Source organism: Triticum urartu, chromosome 5, assembly GCF_003073215.2.
Source record: "Triticum urartu cultivar G1812 chromosome 5, Tu2.1, whole genome shotgun sequence".
Classification (NCBI taxonomy): domain Eukaryota; kingdom Viridiplantae; phylum Streptophyta; class Magnoliopsida; order Poales; family Poaceae; genus Triticum; species Triticum urartu.
The window spans coordinates 127,541,676-127,566,173 of NC_053026.1; the positions used below are offsets into that span (position 1 = coordinate 127,541,676).

At 46.4% G+C, this 24,498-nt stretch overlaps 1 protein-coding gene across 2 annotated transcripts; it reads right to left on the reverse strand.

The window, feature by feature from the left end:
- Positions 1-7,181: 7,181 nt before the first annotated feature.
- LOC125508166 (F-box/LRR-repeat protein 3) lies at positions 7,182-12,948 on the reverse strand. Of its 2 annotated transcripts, none has more exons than XM_048672772.1 (7): positions 11,821-12,948; positions 9,731-9,856; positions 9,344-9,448; positions 8,451-8,850; positions 8,236-8,365; positions 7,852-8,140; positions 7,182-7,769 (listed from the first exon to the last, which is right to left on the reverse strand). In XM_048672772.1, exons 1-7 carry the CDS (start codon positions 12,472-12,474, stop codon positions 7,494-7,496), a joined length of 1,980 nt encoding a protein of 659 aa, XP_048528729.1. In that variant the 5' UTR covers positions 12,475-12,948; the 3' UTR covers positions 7,182-7,493. The 2 variants fall into 2 exon arrangements, with proteins under 2 accessions (XP_048528729.1, XP_048528728.1); XM_048672771.1 differs by having other exon boundaries at positions 7,852-8,146; positions 11,821-12,942.
- Between the last annotated feature and the right edge of the window lie 11,550 nt (positions 12,949-24,498).

The following is a 24,498-nucleotide window of genomic DNA, read 5'->3' on the forward strand; positions in this document are numbered from 1 at the left end:
GAGGCTGCCACCAACACTGAAGCCAATGACGTTGTCATGGCTGAAGCTAATGTGGCGCCTGAAGCTAATGTGGTGCCAGATGTCGCTGCACCTGAAGCTAATGCTGCACTTGATGCAAATCTGCAGCTTGAAGCCAATGCCTCTGTTCCTGTACCACCTCCCAGGCCACACACCATCGAGCAAGCATATGATCGTGGTCAGCTTGTTACAGTCCACTGGCCAATTCTGGTTCCTCCGCCTGCTCCCGGACCTCAATTTTCCTATCATGTGGAGCACAGGCCTCAGGTCCAGAAGCCAAAGCCAAGGCTACCACGGTTTTCAGGTACTGCAATGTCACCAGGATCGTTTAATCTGAATGGATTCAAGGCACACAACACATTCTTTGACAGTGACAAGAACCCCTACACAAGACCAAGAATCTCCTCAGATCGATTCTGGAGTTATCAGCAGCGAAGCTACTATTCTTGCATCATGTACAATCAGGGGCGCATCTTCCCACATATGCGTCTTGATTGTGAAGCCATTACTGGACTGCCATGCCTTGAAGAATCCCTTGACTGCTTCCGTGATGCGGGTCTGCTCAACTTTGTGACTGCCAAGGAACACTGGAATGAAGAACTTCTGCTTCAATTCTATGCTACCCTCCACATTCGTGGATACAACAGGGATCTGAAGACTTGGATCCTTGAGTGGATGACGGGCAATGTCCATCATGAAGCTAAAGCCCAAGACATCATTGAGCTTACAGCCTTGCCCACTCCTGGCGAATATTATGAACCAGATTGTCAACAACACCAGAATGCTTTGGAGAGCATTTTCCAGAAGCCAGAGCCTAACATGAGCCAAATGCTGAGCATGATGAAGCCTCTGTCACGCGACGCTGAATACCCAACGGAATTCTTTGTCAAAGACCTAGAGTATCTGCCCCGCACCATTTACCATATCATCAGAAAAACTCTATGGCCTGTCAAAGGACATTCATCTGCAGCGAAGCTTGAAGGAGCAATGAAGACTTTGGTTTTCTATATCTTCAATGGCATCAGCTTCAATGCTCAAGACTTCTTCATCGGGCAGTTGGCTGCATCTGGTTCCGACATCTTTGGTCTGAAGTTCTATGCTCCATGGGTAATGCGCCTTATCAAGCTTCACTCTGCCTTCAACTATCAGCCGTTTGCGCGCAATCATCTCGTATTCTTGCCAGAGGTTGATCTGTCTGTTGAAGCCATTTACCCAGAGCCTGCAAAGGATCCAATTTATCTTCACAATGTTGATCGTCAAAGCTTCACCCAGCCTATTGAAGGAGTTCAGGCCGTCTCTCATGTTTATCCCTTGGCTGGCAACACACGTGCCCCTCGCGCCCAAACTGAAGCCACTGGAAGCACCATTGCCCAAAGGCCTCGGAAGCTTCTCGTGTTCTCAATGACCGAGAGCTTCTCGTCGCTCTACATCAGAAACAGGATAAGCATCATGACTGGCTTAAGCGTCAGATGCAAAGCCTCTTGGTGGACGTCAATCGCATTTGCAATCTTGCCACCAAGAATGCCTTTGTTACACATGAAACCTGTCGGAGGTCCTGGAAGAGTTTGACATTGCTCACTGCTGAAGCAGATCTTCAAGACGATGGCTTCACAGAAAGATTCAAGTTTGACTCCACTCCTCCAAGGAATGCTCACTTCCGTCGGACTCCCTCACTTGAAGACTCTGACTATTCTTCCTCAGCTGCAACGGTGAATGCCAGAGTCATCGATGATCAAGATGATGCCACTTCACCACCTCCACCTTCAACACGTGTCGACACTGCACCAAGTTCTTCTGCACCACCGGACCTCAACGACGACCCTGCTGCTTCGCCTACTCCTCATGGGAACGAGTAGAAGCTCTATGTCTTCAAACCTTTTTGGTCCTTACTGACAAAAGGGGGAGAAGCATATGAGTTGATAGTCTTCAAGCGGGTCCATATGGGTGGTTGCTATACTTTTGCCAAGTGCTTACAACTCTCGCTTTTGATACATTTGGTTCGTTTTTGAGTTGTAACACTTAAACTTGATGGTCGTCTGCTACCCTTTCGACACTATGTGATGCGATGATAAATTCCGCATGTGCGACAATAAATTCCGCACGAAGTCATTTTGCAGACGTCCATTCTTCATTATGCATGTCATTATCTTCGATATATCCTTTCATGCATGATGAATTGTCTTCATAAGTAGAAGAGAAGCTCTGCAAGTACAACCTGTCATGTGCATTTGCATTCAAAAGCAAAATACTTATATGCACATCTTCAGGGGGAGCCTTCCTGCTACTTACGAAGACAATACTTAAATCCTTTACAATTTCACATACTTTTATCCCCGTCGAAAACTTCAACCAGTTTGTCATCAATCACCAAAAGGGGGAGATTGTAAGTGCATCTAGTGCCACCCCTAGTTGGTTTTGGAGTATTGACGACAAACCTGGTTGAGGGACTAATGTGTTTGTGAGAATTGCAGGATAACACAGGTAGTAGTCCCTCATTGATTCGGTTTTCCTACTAGAGATGACCCCTAAAAATGTATGAAGACATCAAAGACAAAGGTGGTATGTGAAGATATTCACATTGAAGACTATGACAAAAGAAGACATTGAGTGAAGACTATGGAGCACGAAGACTAAGTTGTTTCGTTGTTTCCTTTTATTCTTTGTTGAGTCATAGGAACCACCGTACTGTTAAGTGGGGTCCAAGTGAACCAGTCAGAATGACTGAAGTGATGCTTAACCAAAATCCTATGTCTTCAAGCGAAGACAATGAGAGCAAATCTTATCCAGAACTGGATAAGTCAGCTTTGCTTGTAGCCCAAGTAAAGTTGCCGTGTGTGTTTGAAATCTGACCGTTGGAACATGTGTCAGTTCCTCAGTGACCCAGGGTCATTTCGGACAAATCAGGTCGGGTTGCCTAGTGGCTATAAATAGCCCATCCCTTACACCATAAATTGGTTGGCTGCTCAAAGTTAGTGCACGGCTTTTGTCGTTTGAGAGCAACCCACCTCGAAGCCTTTGAGAGAGAAATCCTTGCAAGGACAAAGCCCTAAACATCCAGAGCCAAAGAGTGTTAGGCATCACTGAAGTCTTCCTGTCTATGTGATCTGAAGACTTATTACACTTGAGGACTGTGAATCCTCCAGCCGGTTAGGCGTCGCATTCTGAGCATCCAAAAGTCATTGTGGATCGCTGGTGAACGAAGTCTGTGAAGGTTTGGAAGTCTACCTTGAAGACTTACCAGAGTGATTGGGCAAGGACTGGGTGTCCTTAGCTCAAGGGGAATAAGGTGAAGACACGGTCTTCTGAGTTAAATCTCAGCCTCCCTAACCAGACGTACAGTTGTCACAGCAACTGGAACTGGTCCAACAAATCATTGTCTTCAACGAGCAACTGGTTCTATCTTACCCATCTCTTTATTACAGTTGGTCCTTATGAAGTCATTGCCTGTTTGCATTATCTTTTTGTCTTCACTGTGTGACTGCTTGTTCTGATTGGCTTCATACTATGTTCCATCCTGATCCATACTGCCTAGCTGCTATTAGTCTTTGTGCTTTCACTTCATTGAATACTTGACTATGGCTTGCCTAGTGTAGTCTACCTTCCGCTGCATGGTAATAGGTTTATTTCTATCGTTTGTCTTTGAAACTTTCATGTTTTGAAGACTTTCATAAAAATCGCCTATTCACCCCCCTCTAGTCGATCACTAGCACTTTCACTATCGATTTGGTGAAGACGACTTTGACGATCCGTCTTAGAACGTACAACGACGTTGCGTCTTAGCAATCTCTAAATCAACTCCGAGAGGTTATTGACCACGATCAACCTAACCACGACGGTCTATTCCTGCAAGCAATCGAAGAACAAACAAGAATGTGATAAAGCAATATGAATATTGCGAATATGGATGAAGTATTGAAAAAGTGGGGTTCCAAAAGCGGTCTTGGCCTGGTCGTTGAACACAAATAAAGTACATGAAGTTACAGCAATGACTAACTTTTAACTAATTAAAACCCAAATCTGAAATGACGCCCTAAGGGTTCTATTTATAGGGAGACGGAGGGGAATTCGTCCACCCTTGGCAAGGTGGGACTAAATTCTGTCCTAAATCGTTTTTCCTATTAGTACGGACTCTAGAAACAGCCTATAAAGTGTATTTCAAAATACATGGGCCTGGCTTAAAAATAAGGTGGCGCGGCACCTATATTAAGCTATGGACAAAATTTATGAAAGGCCATCTTGAATATTTCGTTCATGTCCTTGTATGTCATCATGGTGGCTCCAAAGTGTGAAAACTCCACTAGAAACTCTGTTCTTGTTCTCCTTGCGCACACCATTCTCTCCATGCTTGATCATGCTCCAATGTTCATTGTTCTTGTCCATGTTGGGACCTTCATTTGTAAGCAAAACAAATGTATCCAATTTAGGTAGCATCATATTCTCATGAATATTAGAATCATTAACAAAAGTACCTGATAATTTTATTGGCGTGCACGAGCTCTAGTAATTGGTCCGGTATATGCAGCAGAGGATGTAGGTGTAACTGTGGTAGTGATATACTCATCACTCAGTATTTTAAGACAAACTTTGGCGGTAGATTGACTAGTGAAAGGTAAGGTGTACACCACAAAAAAAATTGTTAAATTCGTATTTGAAAGAAGTTTTCAATCATACTTTTTTTGTGTCATACAGTGTGTTGTAGGTTTTCGCGTATATTGCTAGCTAAATCTGTGGATGAAGTTTAACAAAAAAAAAGAAAATAGTCTACAGTGTGCCCTAGGTTTCTAATTAGCATCTACTCTCTCCGTCCCATAATATAAGAACGTTTTCAACACTACGCTAGTGTCAAAAATGTTCTTATATTATGAAACAGAGGGAGTAGCTAAAATGGCCATCCTTCCCTTGTCCTACTTGGCTCTGTCGTGGAGTTTGTTTGTCTGTCTCTTCTAATCGCAGAACACGGCACTTATTAGCTTCAGTGGCCTTCAAATATTGGTTGTAATTTAGGTGGCTATTTAATTGTTTTTTTATCAACATGCAGTGAATTGTATGGACACTTATCTTGGGCTTTCTGACTGCTAGCTTTAGTTTTTTCATGCAAAAAAAAAATTATCTTTCACCCATACACACTTCAGGATAGTACTGGGATCGTTGCCGGAGAACCCATGCCTTCCTGCAGTCCGGCCGACCCCAAAGCTAGACCTAGCTTGTTCCATCTTCTGTTTCCCTTTTGGTTCGATCCCCGGCGAGCCCTACACTGGATCGATCCATAAGCCTTTTAAAGTTTTAGTTGCTAGTGCTTTTGTTGTTTATTTAATCCTGGTAGTTGAGTTCTTGATCTGTGGGTGGTCTGATCCGTGTGTGGTTGAGTTCTTGATCCATGGTAGTTGAGTTGTATTTATCTGCCTGACGCGTGTGCATGTTTTGATTCAACATAATTTAGTCTGGGTGTGCAGGGGATGTAGCTGACTCATCAGTACTCCCTCCGTTTTTTTTTACTCCGCATATAAGATTTGGTCAAAATCAAACTACATAAAGTTTGACCAAATTTATATAAAAAAATATGAACATCTACAATACTAAAACTATATAGTATGAAAATACGTTTCATGGTGCATCTGATAATATTGATGTCATATTGTGAATGTTATATTTTTTAATATAAAGTTAGTTAAACTCTACAAAGCTTGACTTTGGTCAAAACTTATATGCGGACTAAAAAAACGGAGGGAGTACATGCGTGTGCTCATCATTGTAGCCTGGGTCCTCCATATCCCCTTCTCTTGCTGGTTTTAACCAATCTTAGTAGTATTACAATATTCTTTAGAAGCTATTCTTTTGCCTATCATTTGATTGTGATTGCTAGTTGCATCTGAACATGAGTCATTGATACCCACTGCAAAAATCTAAAGTTAAATGTGTGTGTGATGATCTTACTCGGTTAATTCAACACCTCGTAGCCATCAGCCTTCTCCACACCTCGCAACCATTAGCCTCTTCACGTCGATCGAAGAGCTAACTTTTTCCCCAGTAAGATGTAACTTTTAGTTAATTCTCCATGAGTGTTGGATGTTTGTTTTTAGTATGATAAATGTATGTGTCATCTTACACGCCATTGGTATGTTCTTATTTTGATAGAGACCCACCGCCTAGATTCTTGTTGGGGTTGACGAGTTGCCTCCGTCTTGGGATCCAGTTGTCACGCCTAGCTTCCGTAATGTACACAAGCTTTTTGGCCTCTTATACCCTATTTATTTCAGGAACTTATTAACTCATGATTTGTTTCAGCTATATATGTACTAATATTTATGAGTGTGCTTGCTGTGAACTCATTTCAACACTGCTAAATAAAAACATTTGGTTTGGGATTTCATAACTATTTGTTGGGGTATTCATTTTCATCGTCATCTGGTAACATGTTGCCTTTAGTTGATGCTGACGTAACTTGCTGGCCAGGGGAATCCGAAAGACTTGAAATGTGTTAGCAGTGTGCTGCTTTGTAGCTAGCCTTGCCTGAACTGAGCTCAGGATGTACCTATGTGCAGAAATTTCTCTTTGTGTCTCTGATCATGCCTGAACTGAAACTTCCAGACCTCCAAAATTATCTTCTGCCTAATGTACAGAAATTTCTCTTTGTGTCTCTGATCATGCCTGAACTGAAACTATGCCTGAACTGAAACTTTCAGTCCTCCAAAATTATCTTCTGTGAGGCCATGATGATTCCAAGAAGCCTCTCATAGTATTATATACTTATTTCTTTGTTATTCTCTCATGTTTTACTGTTAACAAGATTTGATGCGAATGAGGTGTACCTATGTGCAGAAAACCACGACTTTGAAGATGGTTGAATTTTGTCAGCTCTCTATGTGGATCCTGTTTGTGATGAAGGATCATATCTTTTCTGAAACCATCAGAATAGACGATTGGAAAATCAGTCAAATTATGCTTCACATTTGACAACTTATTCTTTTGCTCACGCGTAGAAAGCTACTCCCTCCGTTCCTAAATATTTGTCTTTCTAGAGATTTTAAATGGTCACCACATACGGATGTATATAGACATATTTTAAAGTGTAGATTCACTCATTTTGCTCCGTATATAGTCACCATTTGAAACCTCTAGAAAGACAAATATTTAGGAACGGAGGGAGTAGTACACAACAGAGGTACAATATACAAAATCAACTACTTCAGGTTCCTTCTTTTACAGCATCTTTTCAGGTTCATATCAAATAGAGAACTCCACCTGCACAACTCTGCTGCGCAAAAAAAGGGCTTCACTGTACATACCATACACTGTATTTGACAGCAGATGCCATGTTTACTCACCATCACTGAACGCCGAGATGGTGTTCAAACACAAACATAATCTTGACCACACGTTGGGGATGGCATTGACAAGGCATGCAGTTATTGTGGATTTTCTAACATGGCTAGGCAGCCATGACAAACTTGGGTGAAGAATATGTACAGCTCAGATCAGATGGCATCCTTGTAAACAAGAGGCTTGTTGACCCATCTGATGCGGCAGCCGCAGGCTTGCAGCAGCTGGAGCAGATCAGGGGATAGCACGGTCTTCAAACCGCTGAGTATCTTCAGCTTCTTCAGCCTCCCACAAGCGGCTCTCAGAGCCATCTCGAACCCTTCTATGGAAACCCACGAGAGGTGCACCATCTTCACGTCCTGGAGGCACCTCAGGGAGCTAAGCAGGTGGCACAAGCCTAGGCCAGTAACTTGGCAGTATGATATGGTAAGCTGCAGAATATGGACAATCTAATAAGGTTCCTGCCTCGTCAGAACTTGTACAGGAAGAAGCTAAATTCTGCATACCATTTACCTGTCTAAGGTTTAGAGCATATCGGGCAAGAGCCCATAGGCCAGAATCATCGACAGAATAGCAGCGCTTCAAGTCAAGTTCTACCAGGCTCTTACAGCCAATGACAACCGAAGAAATTCCGATGCCTGTAATGCGGACCAGGCATCTCAGTTCAAGGTTTGTGAGCTCCTCCAGAGCACCCAGGTGGCTCAAACCACTATCAGTTATCTTGTTGCAGTAACAAAGGTTCAGCAGCTTAATTTTCTTGCAGCCGTTGGCTAAGGCTGCCAGCCCATCATCGGTGATAGAACTGCAGCTTTAGGATAGAAACATAATATGCAAGTTATTATTGTGCAAGGAAGATGGCTGGAAGCCTATAAAGAACAAACAAGGAGATCAAATTACCGATAGAGGTCAAGTTCAACGAGCTTTCCACACTTTGAACTAATAAAACCAAGGCCTTTGTCCGAAATACTTGAGCTCAGGCCTAATTTCAATATCAGCAGTTCAGAGCACTTCGCCAAATGATGCAACGCTGCAAGAGAATTAACTTCATATGACAATGCTCAAATCATGGACATGCTTGGATGAAAAAAGATGCAGTATGCAGTATCACAAACCTTCGTCATTCACTCCACAATCAGTGAGATCTATCTCCTTTAGATTGGGGCAACAGCTCGCAATTCTCTCTAGTCCTTTCTCGTTTATTGAAGAGCAGGACTCCAACCGGAGGCATTCAAGCATCTTACAGTTGTCAGCTATTGAATCAAGGGAATTGTTTGTGACTAGATTGCAGCATGTGAGATCAATTGTCCTTAGGTAGCTACAGCAAGCTACAAGTGAAGAGATGCCTTCATCTGTAACACCGTTGCATTTGCTTAGTCCAATCTCAACCAAGTTGGTACAACCTTCACCAATCGCTGAAAGAAGAGAGGATGACACTTCAAAGCCGTCAAGTCTCAACACGGTCAAGGTTGCCTTCAGTGTTACTAACTTGGATAGAAAATCCTGTCCAATCTCCTACAAAATTCAAGTAGAAGGTCAATAATCATCAGCAATTATGTATTTGTCATGTATCCCCTTAGATTATTAATTCATTCATTCATCATGGGGGCCAAGACTTCCCCCAAAGACATGCCATCATTTTATCAAAAAGTACAGCCAATGTGTGCAGCAAAGCAAGTAAGGGCCTCTTTGATTCGTAGGATTGCAAAAACACAGGAATAGGAAAAACGTAGGATTGAAATGGCATGTCCATTGGATCCCTATAGGATTTGAGTTTGTTTGATTGTGGCATGGGGAAAGCAAAGGATTTCTTCCAAGAGGTTGGAGTGGATGTTAGAATTCCTGTGAAATGCAGTACAAATAAATCCTTAGGAAAAAATCCTACAAGATTCAATCCTACGAATCAAACGACCAACGTAGGAAAAATTCCTAAGGATTCCAATCCTTCAAAAATCCTATAAAGATCCTTTGAATCAAAGAGACCCTAAAATTAGGAATACCAACTCACATGCAAACTATCTGCGGCATATAGCTTCTGGAGAAAACTGTGACCATCTATCAGTGAAGCTAACCCCTGGGAAGTCACATGATCACATCTTGACACATCAACACTCTGCAATGGAAGACGATATTTAGAATGGATCGATGCTTGGTAAGATGTAAAAGAATAATCGGACACTAAAAATTGCAGGTAAACTAGACCTATCCAGTTTAAAGTGTGGCGAGAGAGTAAGCAATAATTTCGGATGATCAAAGACATGATAATGGGCATGAGACAAAATCATTATCTATATACTATGTTTGACGAAAGAATAAGCCATATGATTTCAGGTGATGGAAGACATGATAATATGCAAGAGTATTCCTACATGAGACTACAATATTATCCATATACCTGCAATGAATTACTTCCTCTGCTAAGCAATTCCAGGCCTTCATCGTCTATACATGAGCAAGCAACCATGGCCAACTCCTCAAGCTTCTCAAGTGTCGATATTGATCTGAGGGACTCATTGCTCACCTGCAACAGAAAAGGAAAATTAAGTAAATCATATGTACAGTTCACAAAAAGAAGTGATTTCCAAAATTTTAGATGGAACCAAACTAATAACTTGAGTAGAAAGCAATTTGCTCATGAGTATGTTCAATCCATTATCGAGATAATTTCCAACATCAGTAAACAAATATACACTTTCAGGTTTAAACTGCTGCTACTTCCTTTCAGTAGTAGATGAAATTCAGAACTAACCAAATGCTGACAAAATACTAGATTATACTCCTCACATTAATACTTTGTTGCATATTATTAAATGGTTTGTAAGAAATTGCACCGTTAATTGATTAACAAATGTTACTTCCTTTCAGTAGTATATTATTATTATATAGTTTTTTATCACAGAGCAAGAAATCAGTATGTTTTCTGTAAGCATGAGGACTTCTCAATTTCCACTAAAAGGGAGACCTCCTTTCGTTACAATGGTGCCATGTGTCGAAGTAAAATTATGTTGGCAAAAACATTCCTCGTCGATTTAAGACTTTCGTTGGGCGTGCATTAAACTTGTTAACATGGATTCCAAAACATACACCATATGCCAAATGGATGCAGCCATGTCTACTCATTCCAATAGCATTCCCTAAGATGCATCAAAGTCACCAATAATATGACAAACCATTTAATGGTGCAATTTCTTACAAACTGCAAGAGATGAAGACCAAAGGTATATTTGGGATTAGAGTCTATCCTGTGGTTCTGCCTAGTCTCCCCCACTCAATTACCTAGATTCTGTTTTACCCAAACTCACTCCTTTCCAGCAGCAGCATGCCAAAAGTGTCGGCTGGAAAGGGTAGTATACTAGATTTTTTTATAGTGTCAAAAAATGTCTTATATTTTGATAAGGAAGGAGTAATACTGAACAACATGGCAATCAGGCCTGATGGCAATGACACGACACATGCAGTTCCTTTCAGTTCCATGACAGAAGAAGTACCCAAAATACAATTTCTCTTAAGTGACCAAAATACAATTCTTAGTATCGAAAATACTAGGAGGGATAGGGGCGACCAAAGTTGATATGGGAGGAGGCGGTAAAAAGAGGCTTGAAGGACTGGGATGTACCCAGGGATTTGGTTCTTGACAGGACTGCATGGAATGATGGAAATCAGTAATCCATGTACCAGAACCTTGATTTCTTTTGTTTACTTTTACTTTCTCTCTTCTCTTTTGGGTTCTCATGGTTTTCTGTTTGGTTTCATCTCTAGCCTACCCCAAATTGCTTGGGACAAATGGCTTTGTTGTTGTTGACCAAAATACAATTATAAATTGCACCAAGATATAATGAGTGCACTCCATAAAATGAGTCAAGTCTAATCTACACAGCAACAGATTGAGATTCAACATATACGGAGGTAAACTTCAACCAACGCATCATAATTTCCTAGTCAAAAGGACCAAGAACTAGTCCAGGTCAAAATCCATCTTTGCCACCTCTAACTCCTACAATACATACCAGTACCTATCACATGGTACAATTTTTTCAAATGTACTTTTGCCATCTGGCACCAAATTTGAACTTTTCTTGGGAAGGAAGATGTAACTAAAGTGTGATCCAAGAGGTCACGAGTTTTTCTAAAAGCCTATATACTAGCTACCAGAACAGATATGTAAGAACGTTTCCTATTCCAGCTGCATTCTTCCAAAGGTGTCTGCATAGGTTGACCCATACTACCCTAAAAGACACCTAACAAATGCATCAATCTCTAAACTGGATGAACCACCCAATAAGTCCAATGGTCCAATACCCCGAATCTCTTTGACATTTTCTGGGTCTAAAAGCAATCAATAAACATCAAAGTCACACTCTATGTATTCGTCGCCATATTGTTTCTCCTGTTTATCAAGGGTTCTAGTCCTAAGCCGAACGGACGAACCTAGACGTTTCCACTGCATAAGCGGGGAGTCCAACAGCTCATGTGGAAGTATATAACCTTTAGGTAGGAGATGTCAAGGCTGCGGAGCTCGCGGCACTTCTTCACAAGCAGATCGACACCGATGTCAGAGATTTCACGGCACCACTTGAAGCTCAGATTCTCCAGTCTGGGGCACCCCACGGCTACCTTGGCGAGTCCCATGTCAGTGACGCCCAGGCACTTTTCCAGATTCAGCTCCCTCAGCCCGGAGGCCGCGGCCAGCGCGGCAGCCTCCCTATCCCCAGCACCGACGCAGTGCGACAGGTCGACTGCCTCCAGCCTGGGGCAGGCGGCCACCAGGGCTTCCAGCCCGCGCCACCCCACTCCGCTGGCCCGCGCCAGGCAGACCTGTCGGACGGTGCCGAGGTCCGCGCCGGCCAAAGCGGCTGCAAGAGACGCGTCGTCGAGCGAGGCGCAGGCCGAGAGATCGAGCCGCTCGAGCGCAGGGAAGGCGCGGAGCAGGCGAGGGAGCGGCTCCCGGCGGAGCACCCGCAGAGCCCGGCGGTGCGCGGCCTCGGCGCGCGCGAAGGCGCGGCTGACGAGGCGGCAAGCCTTGCGGTCCCGCCGCTCCAGCACGCGGTCGAGAACCTGGCCCAGCAGATCCACGGACAGCGCCCCGACGCCACCGCCGCCGGTCCCGCCGCCGTACCTCTGCGCCTCCTCCTCGCTCATCGCGGGGTCGATCGGCCCCGTCGACTCGAGCGGCTGACGATTCCACCAGGCAGGCAGGCAGCTCGGCGCCGAGAGGGACGCCAGGCGAGGGCCGGCCTGTCGGAACGCGTGGAGCTTAGGTCGGGATGAAGAGGAAGGAGAAGACGGCGAGGTAGGGGTGGCCGCCGGGGATCGGGAGGCGCGGTGAGGCGGCGGCGGCCCTGCGGGGTCGGTATGGGGCGCAGCGCCTCAGCATGGTAGGATGATCCGCGCGCGGGGCGGGAGGCGGCCGCACGGTGCGATCGTTCCTGATCCGGGCGGCGGGGGAGGGGAGAGGCGACGACCGGTGGTGGCTGGGGGCTGGGGAAGGTACGGAGGAAGGTGGGGAGATGGGTGTGGAGCGGGGGGAGAGGGAGGATGGAGAAAGATGGAGATGTGGATAGGTAGCACCTGTCGGAGTAGCGCCTGCCCTCGGCCGAGGTGGAGGTAACACCTGAGACCAATGAAGGAAAGGAAGATGACCAAAATGTCCACGGGACGGCCGCCCGCCCGCCCGCCCATGGTTTTGGTTTTCTTTTCGACGGCAGAAAAGAAATGGAAAGAAGAGAGCTGCCGCAGCTGTTGTGCCTTAGTTCGGATGGGGATCGGGTAGGATAGTAGTACTGCATCCGTACTGCTCTACATTAATCTATGGACGAATTATGACTCACTCTCTTGAGTGCGGTGTGGTCATGTTTTTGGCATCGTTTTCTTTCCGCTGGACCGCAATTTGGGTTCTGGAAGATGCTATTATAACCTGTAAAGCCAAGAAAACGTAGGGGTGTTTGTGGAAAAGACATATGTCTCGCGCGGTCACGCTCCACTTTGATTCAGAGGGATATTCCCTGCTCAGGAAGAATATTCCTTTTCTTCCTTTTTTACTTTTTTTGCTAATGGACACCCTTCTTTCTTATTTAGAGCAACCCAAACGGACGGCGATTTCGTCCGCTTTTTGTCCGTTTGGATCGGTCAGACGGACACGGATGCCCGCTTTCACATTTGGGTCGGCGCGTGCGCCCAACGCTGGCCTGAGACCCATTTTGACGCCGCCAAAAAAAATGAACGCACGCATATTAAAAAAAAGAAAAACAACATTAAATAAACATTAAAGCCGGCCACGAAGGCAGGCGAGAGTCCACGCGTCCATATTTGCATTTAAAAAAAAGAAAACAGCCTAAATTACTAGGCGGCGCGCTGCCCTAGGCGTCGTCGTCGTCGTCCTCGGGGTCCGTGAGGTCGATGAGCGTCGGCGCCGGCCCGGCCCAGGCAAACGCCGTGTTCCAGAGCGCCGTCATGTCAGTATTGGGGATCGTAGAAGAAAACAAAAAAAATTCCTACGTTTCACCAAGATCAATCTATGGATTCAACTAGCAACGAGAGGAGAGTGCATCTACATACCCTTGTAGATCGCAAGCGGAAGCGTTCAAGAGAACGGGGATGATGGAGTCGTACTCGCCGTGATCCAAATCACCGATGACCAAGTGCCGAACGGACGGCACCTCCGCGTTCAACACACGTATGAAGCGGATGACGTCTCCTCCTTCTTGATCCAGCAAGGGGAAGGAGAGGTTGATGAAGATTCAGCAGCACGACGGGGTGGTGGTGGATGCAGCAGTGATCGCAGCAGGGCTTCGCCGAGCTTCTGCGAAAGGGAGAGGTGTAGCAGGGGAGAGGGAGACGCCAAGGCTTGAGGTGCGGCTGCCCTCCCTCCCCCCTTTATATAGGCCCCCTAGGGGGGTGCGCCGGCCCTAGGAGATGGGATCTCCTAGGGGGGCGGCGGCCAAGGGGTGGAGTACCCCCCAAGGCAAGTGGAGGCGCCCCCTCCCCTAGAGTTCCCAACCCTAGACGCATGGGGGCCCAAGGGGGGGCGCACTAGCCCACTATGGGCTGGTTCCCCTCCCCACTTCAGCCCATGGGGCCCTCCGGGATGGGTGGCCCCACCCGGTGGACCCCCGGGACCCATCCGGTGGTCCCGGTACAATACCGGTGACCCCGAAACTTTCTCGATGGCCGAAACTACACTTCCTATATATAATTCTTCACCTCCGGACAATTCCGGAACTCCTCGTGACGTCCAGGATCTCATCCGGGACTCCGAACAACTTTCGGATTACTGCATACTCATATCTATACAACCCTAGCGTCACCGAACCTTCAGTGTGTAGACCCTACGGGTTCGGGAGACAAGCAGACATGACTGAGACGACTCTCTGGTCAATAACCAACAGCGGGATCTGGATACCCATGTTGGCTCCCACATGCTCCTCGATGATCTCATCGGATAAACCACGATGTCGAGGACCTAATCAATCCCGTACTCAATTCCCTTTGTCAATCGGTACGTTACTTGCCCGAGACTCGATCGCCCGTATCCCAATATCTTGTTCAGTCTCGTTACCGGCAAGTCACTTTACTCGTACCGTAATGCATGATCCCGTGATCAACCACTCGATCACATTGAGTTCATTATGATGATGCATTACCGAGTGGGCCCAGAGATACCTCTCCGTCATACGGAGTGACAAATCCCAGTCTTGATTCGTGCCAACCCAACAGACACTTTCGGAGATATCTGTAATGTACCTTTATAGTCACCCAATTACGTTGTGACGTTTGGCACTCCTACGGTATCCGGGAGTTGCACAATCTCATGGTCTAAGGAAATGATACTTGACATCCAGAAAAGCTACAGCAAACGAACTACACGATCTTTGTGCTATGCTTAGGTTTGGGTCTTGTCCATCACATCATTCTCCTAATGACGTGGTCCCGTTATCAATGACATCCCCATGTCCATAGCCAGGAAACCATGACTATCTGTTGATCAACGAGCTAGTCAACTAGAGGCTCACTAGGGACACATTGTGGTCTATGTATTCATACATGTATTACGATTTCCGGATAATACAATTATAGCATGAATAATAGACAATTATCATGAACAAGGAAATATAATAATCATTTTATTATTGCCTCTAGGGCATATGTCCAACAGTCTCCCACTTGCACTAGAGTCAATCATCTAGTTACATTGTGATGAATCGAACACCCATGGAATTCTGGTGTTGATCATGTTTTGCTCTAGGGAGAAGTTTAGTCAACGGATCTGCTACATTCAGGTCCGTATGTACTTTACAAATCTCTATGTCTCCATTTTGAACACTTTCACGAATGGAGTTGAAGCGACGCTTGATATGCCTGGTCTTCCTGTGAAACCTGGGCTCCTTGGCAAGGGCAATAGCTCCAGTGTTGTCACAGAAGAGAGTCATCGGGCCCGACGCATTGGGTATGACTCCTAGGTCGGTAATGAACTCCTTCACCCAGACTGCTTCGTGTGCTGCCTCCGAGGCTGCCATGTACTCCGCTTCACATGTAGATCCCGCCACAACGCTTTGCTTGCAACTGCACCAGCTTACTGCCCCACCATTCAAAATATACATGTATCCGGTTTGTGACTTAGAGTCATCCAAATCTGTGTCGAAGCTAGCATCGACGTAACCCTTTACGACGAGCTCTTCGTCACCTCCATAAACGAGAAACATTTCCTTGGTCCTTTTCAGGTACTTCAGGATATTTTTGACCGCTGTCCAGTGTTCCATGCCGGGATTACTTTGGTACCTTCCTAGCAAACTCACGGCAAGGTTTACATCAGGTCTGGTACATAGCATAGCATACATGATAGACCCTATGACCGAGGCATAGGGGACGACACTCATCTTTTCTCTATCTTCTGCCGTGGTCGGGCATTGAGCCAAGCTCAATCTCGTACCTTGCAATACAGGCAAGAACCCCTTCTTTGACTGATCCATTTTGAACTTCTTCAATATCTTGTCAAGGTACGTACTCTGTGAAAGACCAATGAGGCGTCTCGATCTATCTCTATAGATCTTGATGCCTAATATATAAGCAGCTTCTCCAAGGTCCTTCATTGAAAAACACTTGTTCAAATAGGTCTTTATGCTTTCCAAGAATTCTATATCATTTCCCATCAACAGTATGTCATCCACATACAATATGAGAAATGCTACAGAGCTCCCACTCACTTTCTTGTAAATGCAGGCTTCTCCATAAGTCTGCATAAACCCAAACGCTTTGATCATCTCATCAAAGCGAATGTTCCAACTCCGAGATGCTTGCACCACACCATAAATCGAGCGTTGGAGCTTGCACACCTTGTCAGCATTCTTAGGATCGATAAAACCTTCCGGCTGCATCATATACAATTCTTCCTTAAGGAAACCATTAAGCAATGCCGTTTTGACGTCCATTTGCCATATCTCATAATCATAGAATGCGGCAATTGCTAACATGATTCGGACGGACTTCAGCTTCGCTACGGGTGAGAAAGTCTCATCGTAGTCAACCCCTTGAACTTGTCGATAACCCTTAGCGACAAGCCGAGCTTTATAGATGGTCACATTACCATCCGCGTCTGTCTTCTTAAATATCCATTTATTTTCTATGGCTCGCCAATCAATCGGCAAGTCAGTCAAAGTCCATACTTCGTTTTCATACATGGATCCTATCTCGGATTTCATGGCTTCCAGCCATTTGTCGGAATCCGGGCCCGCCATCGCTTCTTCATAGTTTGAAGGTTCACCGTTGTCTAACAACATGATTTCCAAGACAGGGTTGCCGTACCACTTTGGTGCGAAACGTGTCCTTGTGGACCTACGAAGTTCAGTAGCAACTTGATCTGAAGTTTCATGATCATCATCAACAACTTCCTCTCTAGTCGGTGCAGGCACCTCAGGAACATTTTCTTGAGCTGCGCCACTTACCGGTTCAAGAGGTAATACTTCATCAAGTTCTACCTTCCTCCCACTTATTTCTTTCAAGAGAAACTCTTTCTCTAGAAAGGACCCATTCTTGGAAACAAAGATCTTGCCTTCAGATCTGAGGTAGAAGGTATACCCAACAGTTTCTTTAGGGTATCCTATGAAGACGCATTTTTCCGACTTGAGTTCGAGCTTTTCAGGTTGAAGTTTCTTGACATAAGCATCGCATCCCCAAACTTTTAGAAACGGCAGCTTAGGTTTCTTCCCAAACCATAATTCATACGGTGTCGTCTCAACGGATTTCGACGGAGCCCCATTTAAAGTGAATGCGGCAGTCTCTAAAGCATAGCCCCAAAATGATAGCGGTAAATCGGTAAGAGACATCATAGATCGCACCATATCTAATAGAGTGTGATTATGATGTTCGGACACACCATTACACTGAGGTGTTCCAGGCGGCGTGAGTTGTGAAACTATTCCACATTTTCTTAAGTGTGTGCCAAATTCGTGACTCAAGTATTCTCCCCCATGATCTGATCGCAAGAACTTGATTTTCCTGTCACGTTGATTCTCAACCTCACTCTGAAATTCCTTGAACTTTTCAAAGGTCTCAGACTTGTGTTTCATTAAGTAGACATACCCATATCTACTCAAGTCATCAGTGAGTGTGAGAACATAACGATAGCCACCGCGAGCCTCAACACTCATTGGACCGCACACATCAGTATGTATGATTTCCAATAAGTTGGTTGCTCGCTCCATTGTTCCTGAGAATGGAGTCTTGGTCATTTTACCCATGAGGCATGGTTCGCACGTGTCAAATGATTCGTAATCAAGAGACTCTAAAAGTCCATCTGCATGGAGCTTCTTCATGCGTTTGACACCTATGTGACCAAGGCGGCAGTGCCACAAGTATGTGGGACTATCATTATCAACCTTACATCTTTTGGTATTCACACTATGAATATGTGTAGCATTACGCTCGAGATTCATTAAGAATAAACCATTCACCATCGGAGCATGACCATAAAACATATCTCTCATACAAATAGAACAACCATTATTCTCGGATTTAAATGAGTAGCCATCTCGTATTAAACGAGATCCTGATACAATGTTCATGCTCAAAGCTGGCACTAAATAACAATTATTGAGGTTTAAAACTAATCCCGTAGGTAAATATAGAGGTAGCATGCCGACGACGATCACATCGACCTTGGAGCCATTCCCGACGCGCATCGTCACCTCGTCCTTCGCCAGTCTCCGCTTATTCCGCAGCTCCTGCTTTGAGTTATAAATGTGAGCAACTGCACCGGTATCAAATACCCAGGAGCTACTACGAGTAATGGTAAGGTACACATCAATTACATGTATATCACATATACCTTTTGTGATGCCGGCCTTCTTGTCCGCTAAGTATTTGGGGCAGTTCCGCTTCCAGTGACCACTTCCCTTGCAATAAAAGCACTCAGTCTCGGGCTTGGGTCCATTCTTTGGCTTCTTCCCGACAGCTTGCTTACCAGGCGCGGCAACTCCCTTGCCGTCCTTCTTGAAGTTCTTCTTACCCTTGCCTTTCTTGAACTTAGTGATTTTATTCACCATCAACACTTGATGTTCCTTTTTGACTTCTACCTCTGCTGATTTCAGCATTGCAAATACTTCAGGAATGGTCTTTTCCATCCCCTGCATATTGAAGTTCATCACAAAGCTCGTGTAGCTTGGTGGAAGCGACTGAAGGATTCTGTCAATGACCGCGTCATCCGGGAGATTAACTCCCAGCTGAGTCAAGCGGTTATGCAACCCAGACATTTTGAGTATGTGCTCACTGACAGAACTATTTTCCTCCATCTTACAGTTGAAGAACTTGTCGGAGACTTCATATCTCTCGACCCGGGCATGAGCTTGGAAAACCATTTTCAGCTCTTCGAACATCTCATATGCTCCGTGTCGCTCAAAATGCTTTCGGAGCCCCGGTTCTAAGCTGTAAAGCATGCCGCACTGAACGAGGGAGTAATCATCAGCATGTGTCTGCCAAGCGTTCATAACGTCTTGGTTCTGTGGGACGGGTGTGTCACCTAGCGGTGCTTCTAGGACATAATCTTTCTTGGCAGCTATGAGGATGATCCTCAGGTTCCGGACACAGTCTGTATAGTTGCTGCCATCGTATTTCAGCTTGGTTTTCTCTAGGAACGCGTTGAAGCTGAGGACAACGTTGGGCATTTGATCTACAAGACATATTGTAAAGATTTTAGACTAAGTTCATGATAATTAAGTTCATCTAATCAAATTATTCAATGAACTCCCACTTAGATAGACATCCCTCCAGTCATCTAAGTGTAACATGATCCGAGTTTACTAGGCCGTGTCCGATCATCCCATGACGGACTAGTCAACATCGGTGAACATATTCATGTTGATCGTATCTTCTATACGACTCATGCTCGACCTTTCGGTCTTTTGTGTTCCGAGGCCATGTCTGTACATGCTAGGCTCGTCAAGTCAACCTAAGTGTATTGCGTGTGTAAATCTGTCTTACACCCGTTGTATGTGAACGTTGGAATCTATCACACCCGATCATCACGTGGTGCTTCGAAACAACAAACTGTCTCAACGGCGCAGAGTTAGGGGGAACACTTTCTTGAAATTATTATGAGGGATCATCTTATTTACTACCGTCGTTCTAAGTAAACAAGATGCAAAAACATGATAAATATCACATGCAATCAAATAATAGTGACATGATATGGCCAATATCATATAGCTCCTTTGATCTCCATCTTGGGGCTCCATGATCATCTTGTCACCGGCATGACACCATGATCTTCATCATCATGATCTCCATCATCGTGTCTCCATGAAGTTGCTCGCCAACTATTACTTCTACTACTATGGCTAACGCTTTAGCAATAAAGTAAAGTAATTACATGACGTTTATGTTGACACGCAGGTCATAAATAAATAAAGACAACTCCTATGGCTCCTGCCGGTTGTCATACTCATCGACATGCAAGTCGTGATCCCTATTACAAGAACATGATCAATCTCATACATCACATATATCATTCATCATTCATCACAACTTTTGGCCATATCACATCACAAAACACTTGCTGCAAAAACAAGTTAGACGTCCTCTAATTGTTGTTGCAAGTTTTTACGTGGCTGCTATAGGTTTCTAGCTAGAACGTTTCTTACCTACGCCAAAACCACAACGTGAATTGCCAATTTCTATTTACCCTTCATAAGGACCATGTTCATCGAATCCGATCCGACTAAAGTGGGAGAGACAGACACCCGCCAGCCACCTTATGCAACTAGTTCATGTCAATCGGTGGAACCGGTCTCACGTAAGCGTACGTGTAAGGTTGGTCCGGGCCGCTTCATCCCACGATGCCGCCGAATCAAGATAAGACTAGTAACAGCAAGCAAATTGACAATATCGACGCCCACAACTACTTTGTGTTCTACTCGTGCATAGTAACTACGCATAGACCTAGCTCATGATGCCATTGTTGGGGATCGTAGCAGAAAACAAAAAAAATTCCTACGTTTCACCAAGATCAATCTATGGAGTCAACTAGCAAAGAGAGGAGAGTGCATCTACATACCCTTGTAGATCGCGAGCGGAAGCGTTCAAGAGAACGGGGATGATGGAGTCGTACTCGCCGTGATCCAAATCACCGATGACCAAGTGCCGAACGGACGACACCTCCGCGTTCAACACACGTACGGAGCGGATGACGTCTCCTCCTTCTTGATCCAGCAAGGGGGAAGGAGAGGTTGATGAAGATCCAGCAGCACGACGGCGTGGTGGTGGATGCAGCAGTGATCACAGCAGGGCTTCGCCGAGCTTCTGCGAGAGGGAGAGGTGTAGCAGGGGAGAGGGAGGCGCCAAGGCTTGAGGTGCGGCTGCCCTCCCTCCCCCCCTTTATATAGGCCCCCTAGGGGGGTGCGCCGGCCCTAGGAGATGGGATCTCCTAGGGGGGCAGCGGCCAAGGGGTGGAGTACCCCCCAAGGCAAGTGGAGGCGCCCCCTCCCCTAGGGTTCCCAACCCTAGGCGCATGGGGGGCCCAAGGGGGGCGCACCAGCCCACTATGGGCTGGTTCCCCTCCCCACTTCAGCCCATGGGGCCCTCCGGGATGGGTGGCCCCACCCGGTGGACCCCCGGGACCCATCCGATGGTCCCGGTACAATACTGGTGACCCCGAAACTTTCTCGATGGCCGAAACTACACTTCCTATATATAATTCTTCACCTCCGGACAATTCCAGAACTCCTCGTGATGTCCAGGATCTCATCCGGGACTTCGAACAACTTTCGGATTACTGCATACTCATATCTATACAACCCTAGCGTCACCAAACCTTAAGTGTGTAGACCCTACGGGTTCGGGAGACAAGCAGACATGACCGAGACGACTCTCTGGTTAATAACCAACAGCGGGATCTGGATACCCATGTTGGCTCCCACATGCTCCTCGATGATCTCATCGGATAAACCACGATGTCGAGGACCTAATCAATCCCGTACTCAATTCCCTTTGTCAATCGGTACATTACTTGCCCGAGACTCGATCGCCCGTATCCCAATATCTTGTTCAGTCTCGTTACCGGCAAGTCACTTTACTCGTACCATAATGCATGATCCCGTGATCAACTACTTGATCACATTGAGCTCATTATGATGATGCATTACCGAGTGGGCCCAGAGATACCTCTCCGTCATACGGAGTGACAAATCCCAGTCTCGATTCGTGCCAACCCAACAGACACTTTCGGAGATACCTGTAATGTACCTTTATAGTCACCCAGTTACGTTGTGACGTTTGGCACACCCAAGGCACTCCTACGGTATCCGGGAGTTGCACAATCTCATGGTCTAAGGAAATGATGCTTGACATCCAGAAAAGCTAGCAAACGAACTACACGATCTTTGTGCTATGCTTAGGTTTGGGTCTTGTCCATCACATCATTCTCCTAATGATGTGATCCCGTTATCAATGACATCCCCATGTCCATAGCCAGGAAACCATGACTATCTGTTGATCAACGAGCTAGTCAACTAGAGGCTCACTAGGGAAACATTGTGGTCTATGTATTCACACATGTATTACAATTTCCGGATAATACAATTATAGCATGAATAATAGACAATTATCATGAACAAGGAAATATAATAATCATTTTATTATTGCCTCTAGGGCATATTTCCAACAGTCGGGTAGTGCCGGCGCGGGGGGTTGTGCGGCCGCCTGTGCAGCCGCGGCCTGGCGCGCCTCCTCCTCGGCCTCGCGCGCCTCCTCCTCGGCCTCGCACTGCTCCTCCTCGAGGTCGCGCTCGAGCATCTCGAGGTACTCGTCGTCGCGGCGCTCCTCGGCCACCCTGATGTTGTGCTAGTGCTCGAGGTACGCCTTCTCCTGCGCCGGCGTCGCTCCCATCCAGACCGGCGGCGCGCGTACCCATTCGCGCACTACTCCCGTCCAGGAGTAGCGCTCGATGGGGGATGGCTCGGGCTCCGCCTCCGGCTTGATGGGGGCGGTGGGGCCACTGGTGGCATCACGTTGTCGCCCGCCGCGGAGAGGGCAAGGGCCTGCGCCATTGCCGCCTCGTACAGAGCCTCTTCTTCCGCCTCGGCCCTGCGCCGCTCGTCCTCCTCGCTCTCCCGGAAGACGGCCGCAAGTGCTGCCTAGTAGGCGTCCTCCACCGCCTGGTCCTCCTCACGGACGACGAGCGCCGATGGCGGCGACCTTCGGTCGACCTCGCGCACGCCCCGTCGCCTCGCCTCCTTGTGCTCGAAGGCGAACCACCTCGCCCAGTTGGGCGAGTCGGTTGTGTAGGCGGCCTCGCGGCGCTGCTCCGACGTCAGCATCGCCCGCCGGCGCCGCACCTCCTCCGCGTGAGCACGAGCCGACCGCGACGCCGCCGGCACTGGGATCCTCTCTGGATCCAGATGTCAGTCGTGCGGCAGCGTCACGTCGGGATACGGCAAAGGCTGGCATTGCTGTCAGTGCCACTCCGCCTGGTGCACTGGCACGTTCATGCGCTGCCTCTGTCGGCGAGGCGCCGGCGGAGGCGGGAGGAAAGGGGTGGCGGGGGACTTGCCATTGGCCTTGCTACCACTGGCGCCGGAGAAGAGGCCCATCTCTACTGTGGTTGTTGTGGCTAGGGTTTGCCGGCGACGAGGGAGCAAAGGATGGCAGATGTGGATGACGAGTTTGGATGAGGACGGCCCCGCCGCACGGTCGGCTTAAAAAGGACGAGCGCCGTCGCTGACGCGTGGGCCCGTCGTCATAAATTAAGCTGACCGCATGGGCAGCGGGTAGTTGGACGGCCGCCATGTGGGGACGCGGCGGACAGCGGGAAGGCGCGCGAAGCGTCCGTTCGGCGTCCGCGCCGACGCATTTGGGGCGCAAATTTGGACCGCAAATGCGTCGGCGCGGACGCGACGCGGACGTGATTTGGGTTTGGGTCGGCGCGTTGGGCCGCCACTTTTGTCCACGCCGACCCAAACAGACGCAGGCTGACGAAATAGGTCGGCCCTTTGGAGTTGCTCTTACTCCGCACATTAGGTTTGTCTAAAGTCAAACTTTATACATACTTTTGACAAGTTTGTAGAAAAATATATTAGAAATATATATACACCACCAAATCATATCATTGGATTCATCATTGCATATATTTTTGCATCATATAAATTTGTCACTCTAAATGTTCATATTGTTTTCTACAAACTTGATCAAATTTTATTAAGTTTGACTTCAATCAAAACTAATATGTGGAGTAAATAAAAACAGAGTGAGTAACAAGGATTTATTTGAATTAAGGAAAAAGTGGGGGAGTTATAGTATTTATCCAGTGGATTTATAAAATGATAAAGGTAAATGATCGCGTAATTTCAAGAGGGAGAAAAAGATTCTGCAACTCACTTGGAATTATTAATTTCCTAAGCACAAAAAACTTTTGTGCCAAATATGATCCCTTTTCTATTTTAAAACGGAAACCACGTCACCTATTTTCCAATATCAAAGCTTATGTGGGCTGATTACGACGGATGATACTTGCCTGCTCCCTTCCCATGCTCCCATCCATGCTCCCGCATACGTGGCTTGATTTGATTGGAAGAAAATAAGGCCCGGCCCCACCCCCTGAAAATCAGGGGGGAGATGATTAGATTAGAAAAGAAAAAGGGACAAGAATAGCCATAGGATGAAGTGGGAGCACGGATGGGA

Bases quoted from the DNA above. Each gene is read 5' to 3' on its own strand.
- LOC125508166 (XM_048672771.1), bottom strand. From the start codon at position 12,474: ATGAGCGAGGAGGAGGCGCAGAGGTACGGCGGCGGGACCGGCGGCGGT. The intron at 9,857-11,820 runs GTTATATACTTC...TTTCTGTTGCAG, and splicing joins TTGACATCTCCTACCTAAAG to GTGAGCAATGAGTCCCTCAG. The intron at 8,147-8,235 runs GTAATTTGATCT...TCTATCCTAAAG, and splicing joins GTTGAACTTGACCTCTATCG to CTGCAGTTCTATCACCGATG.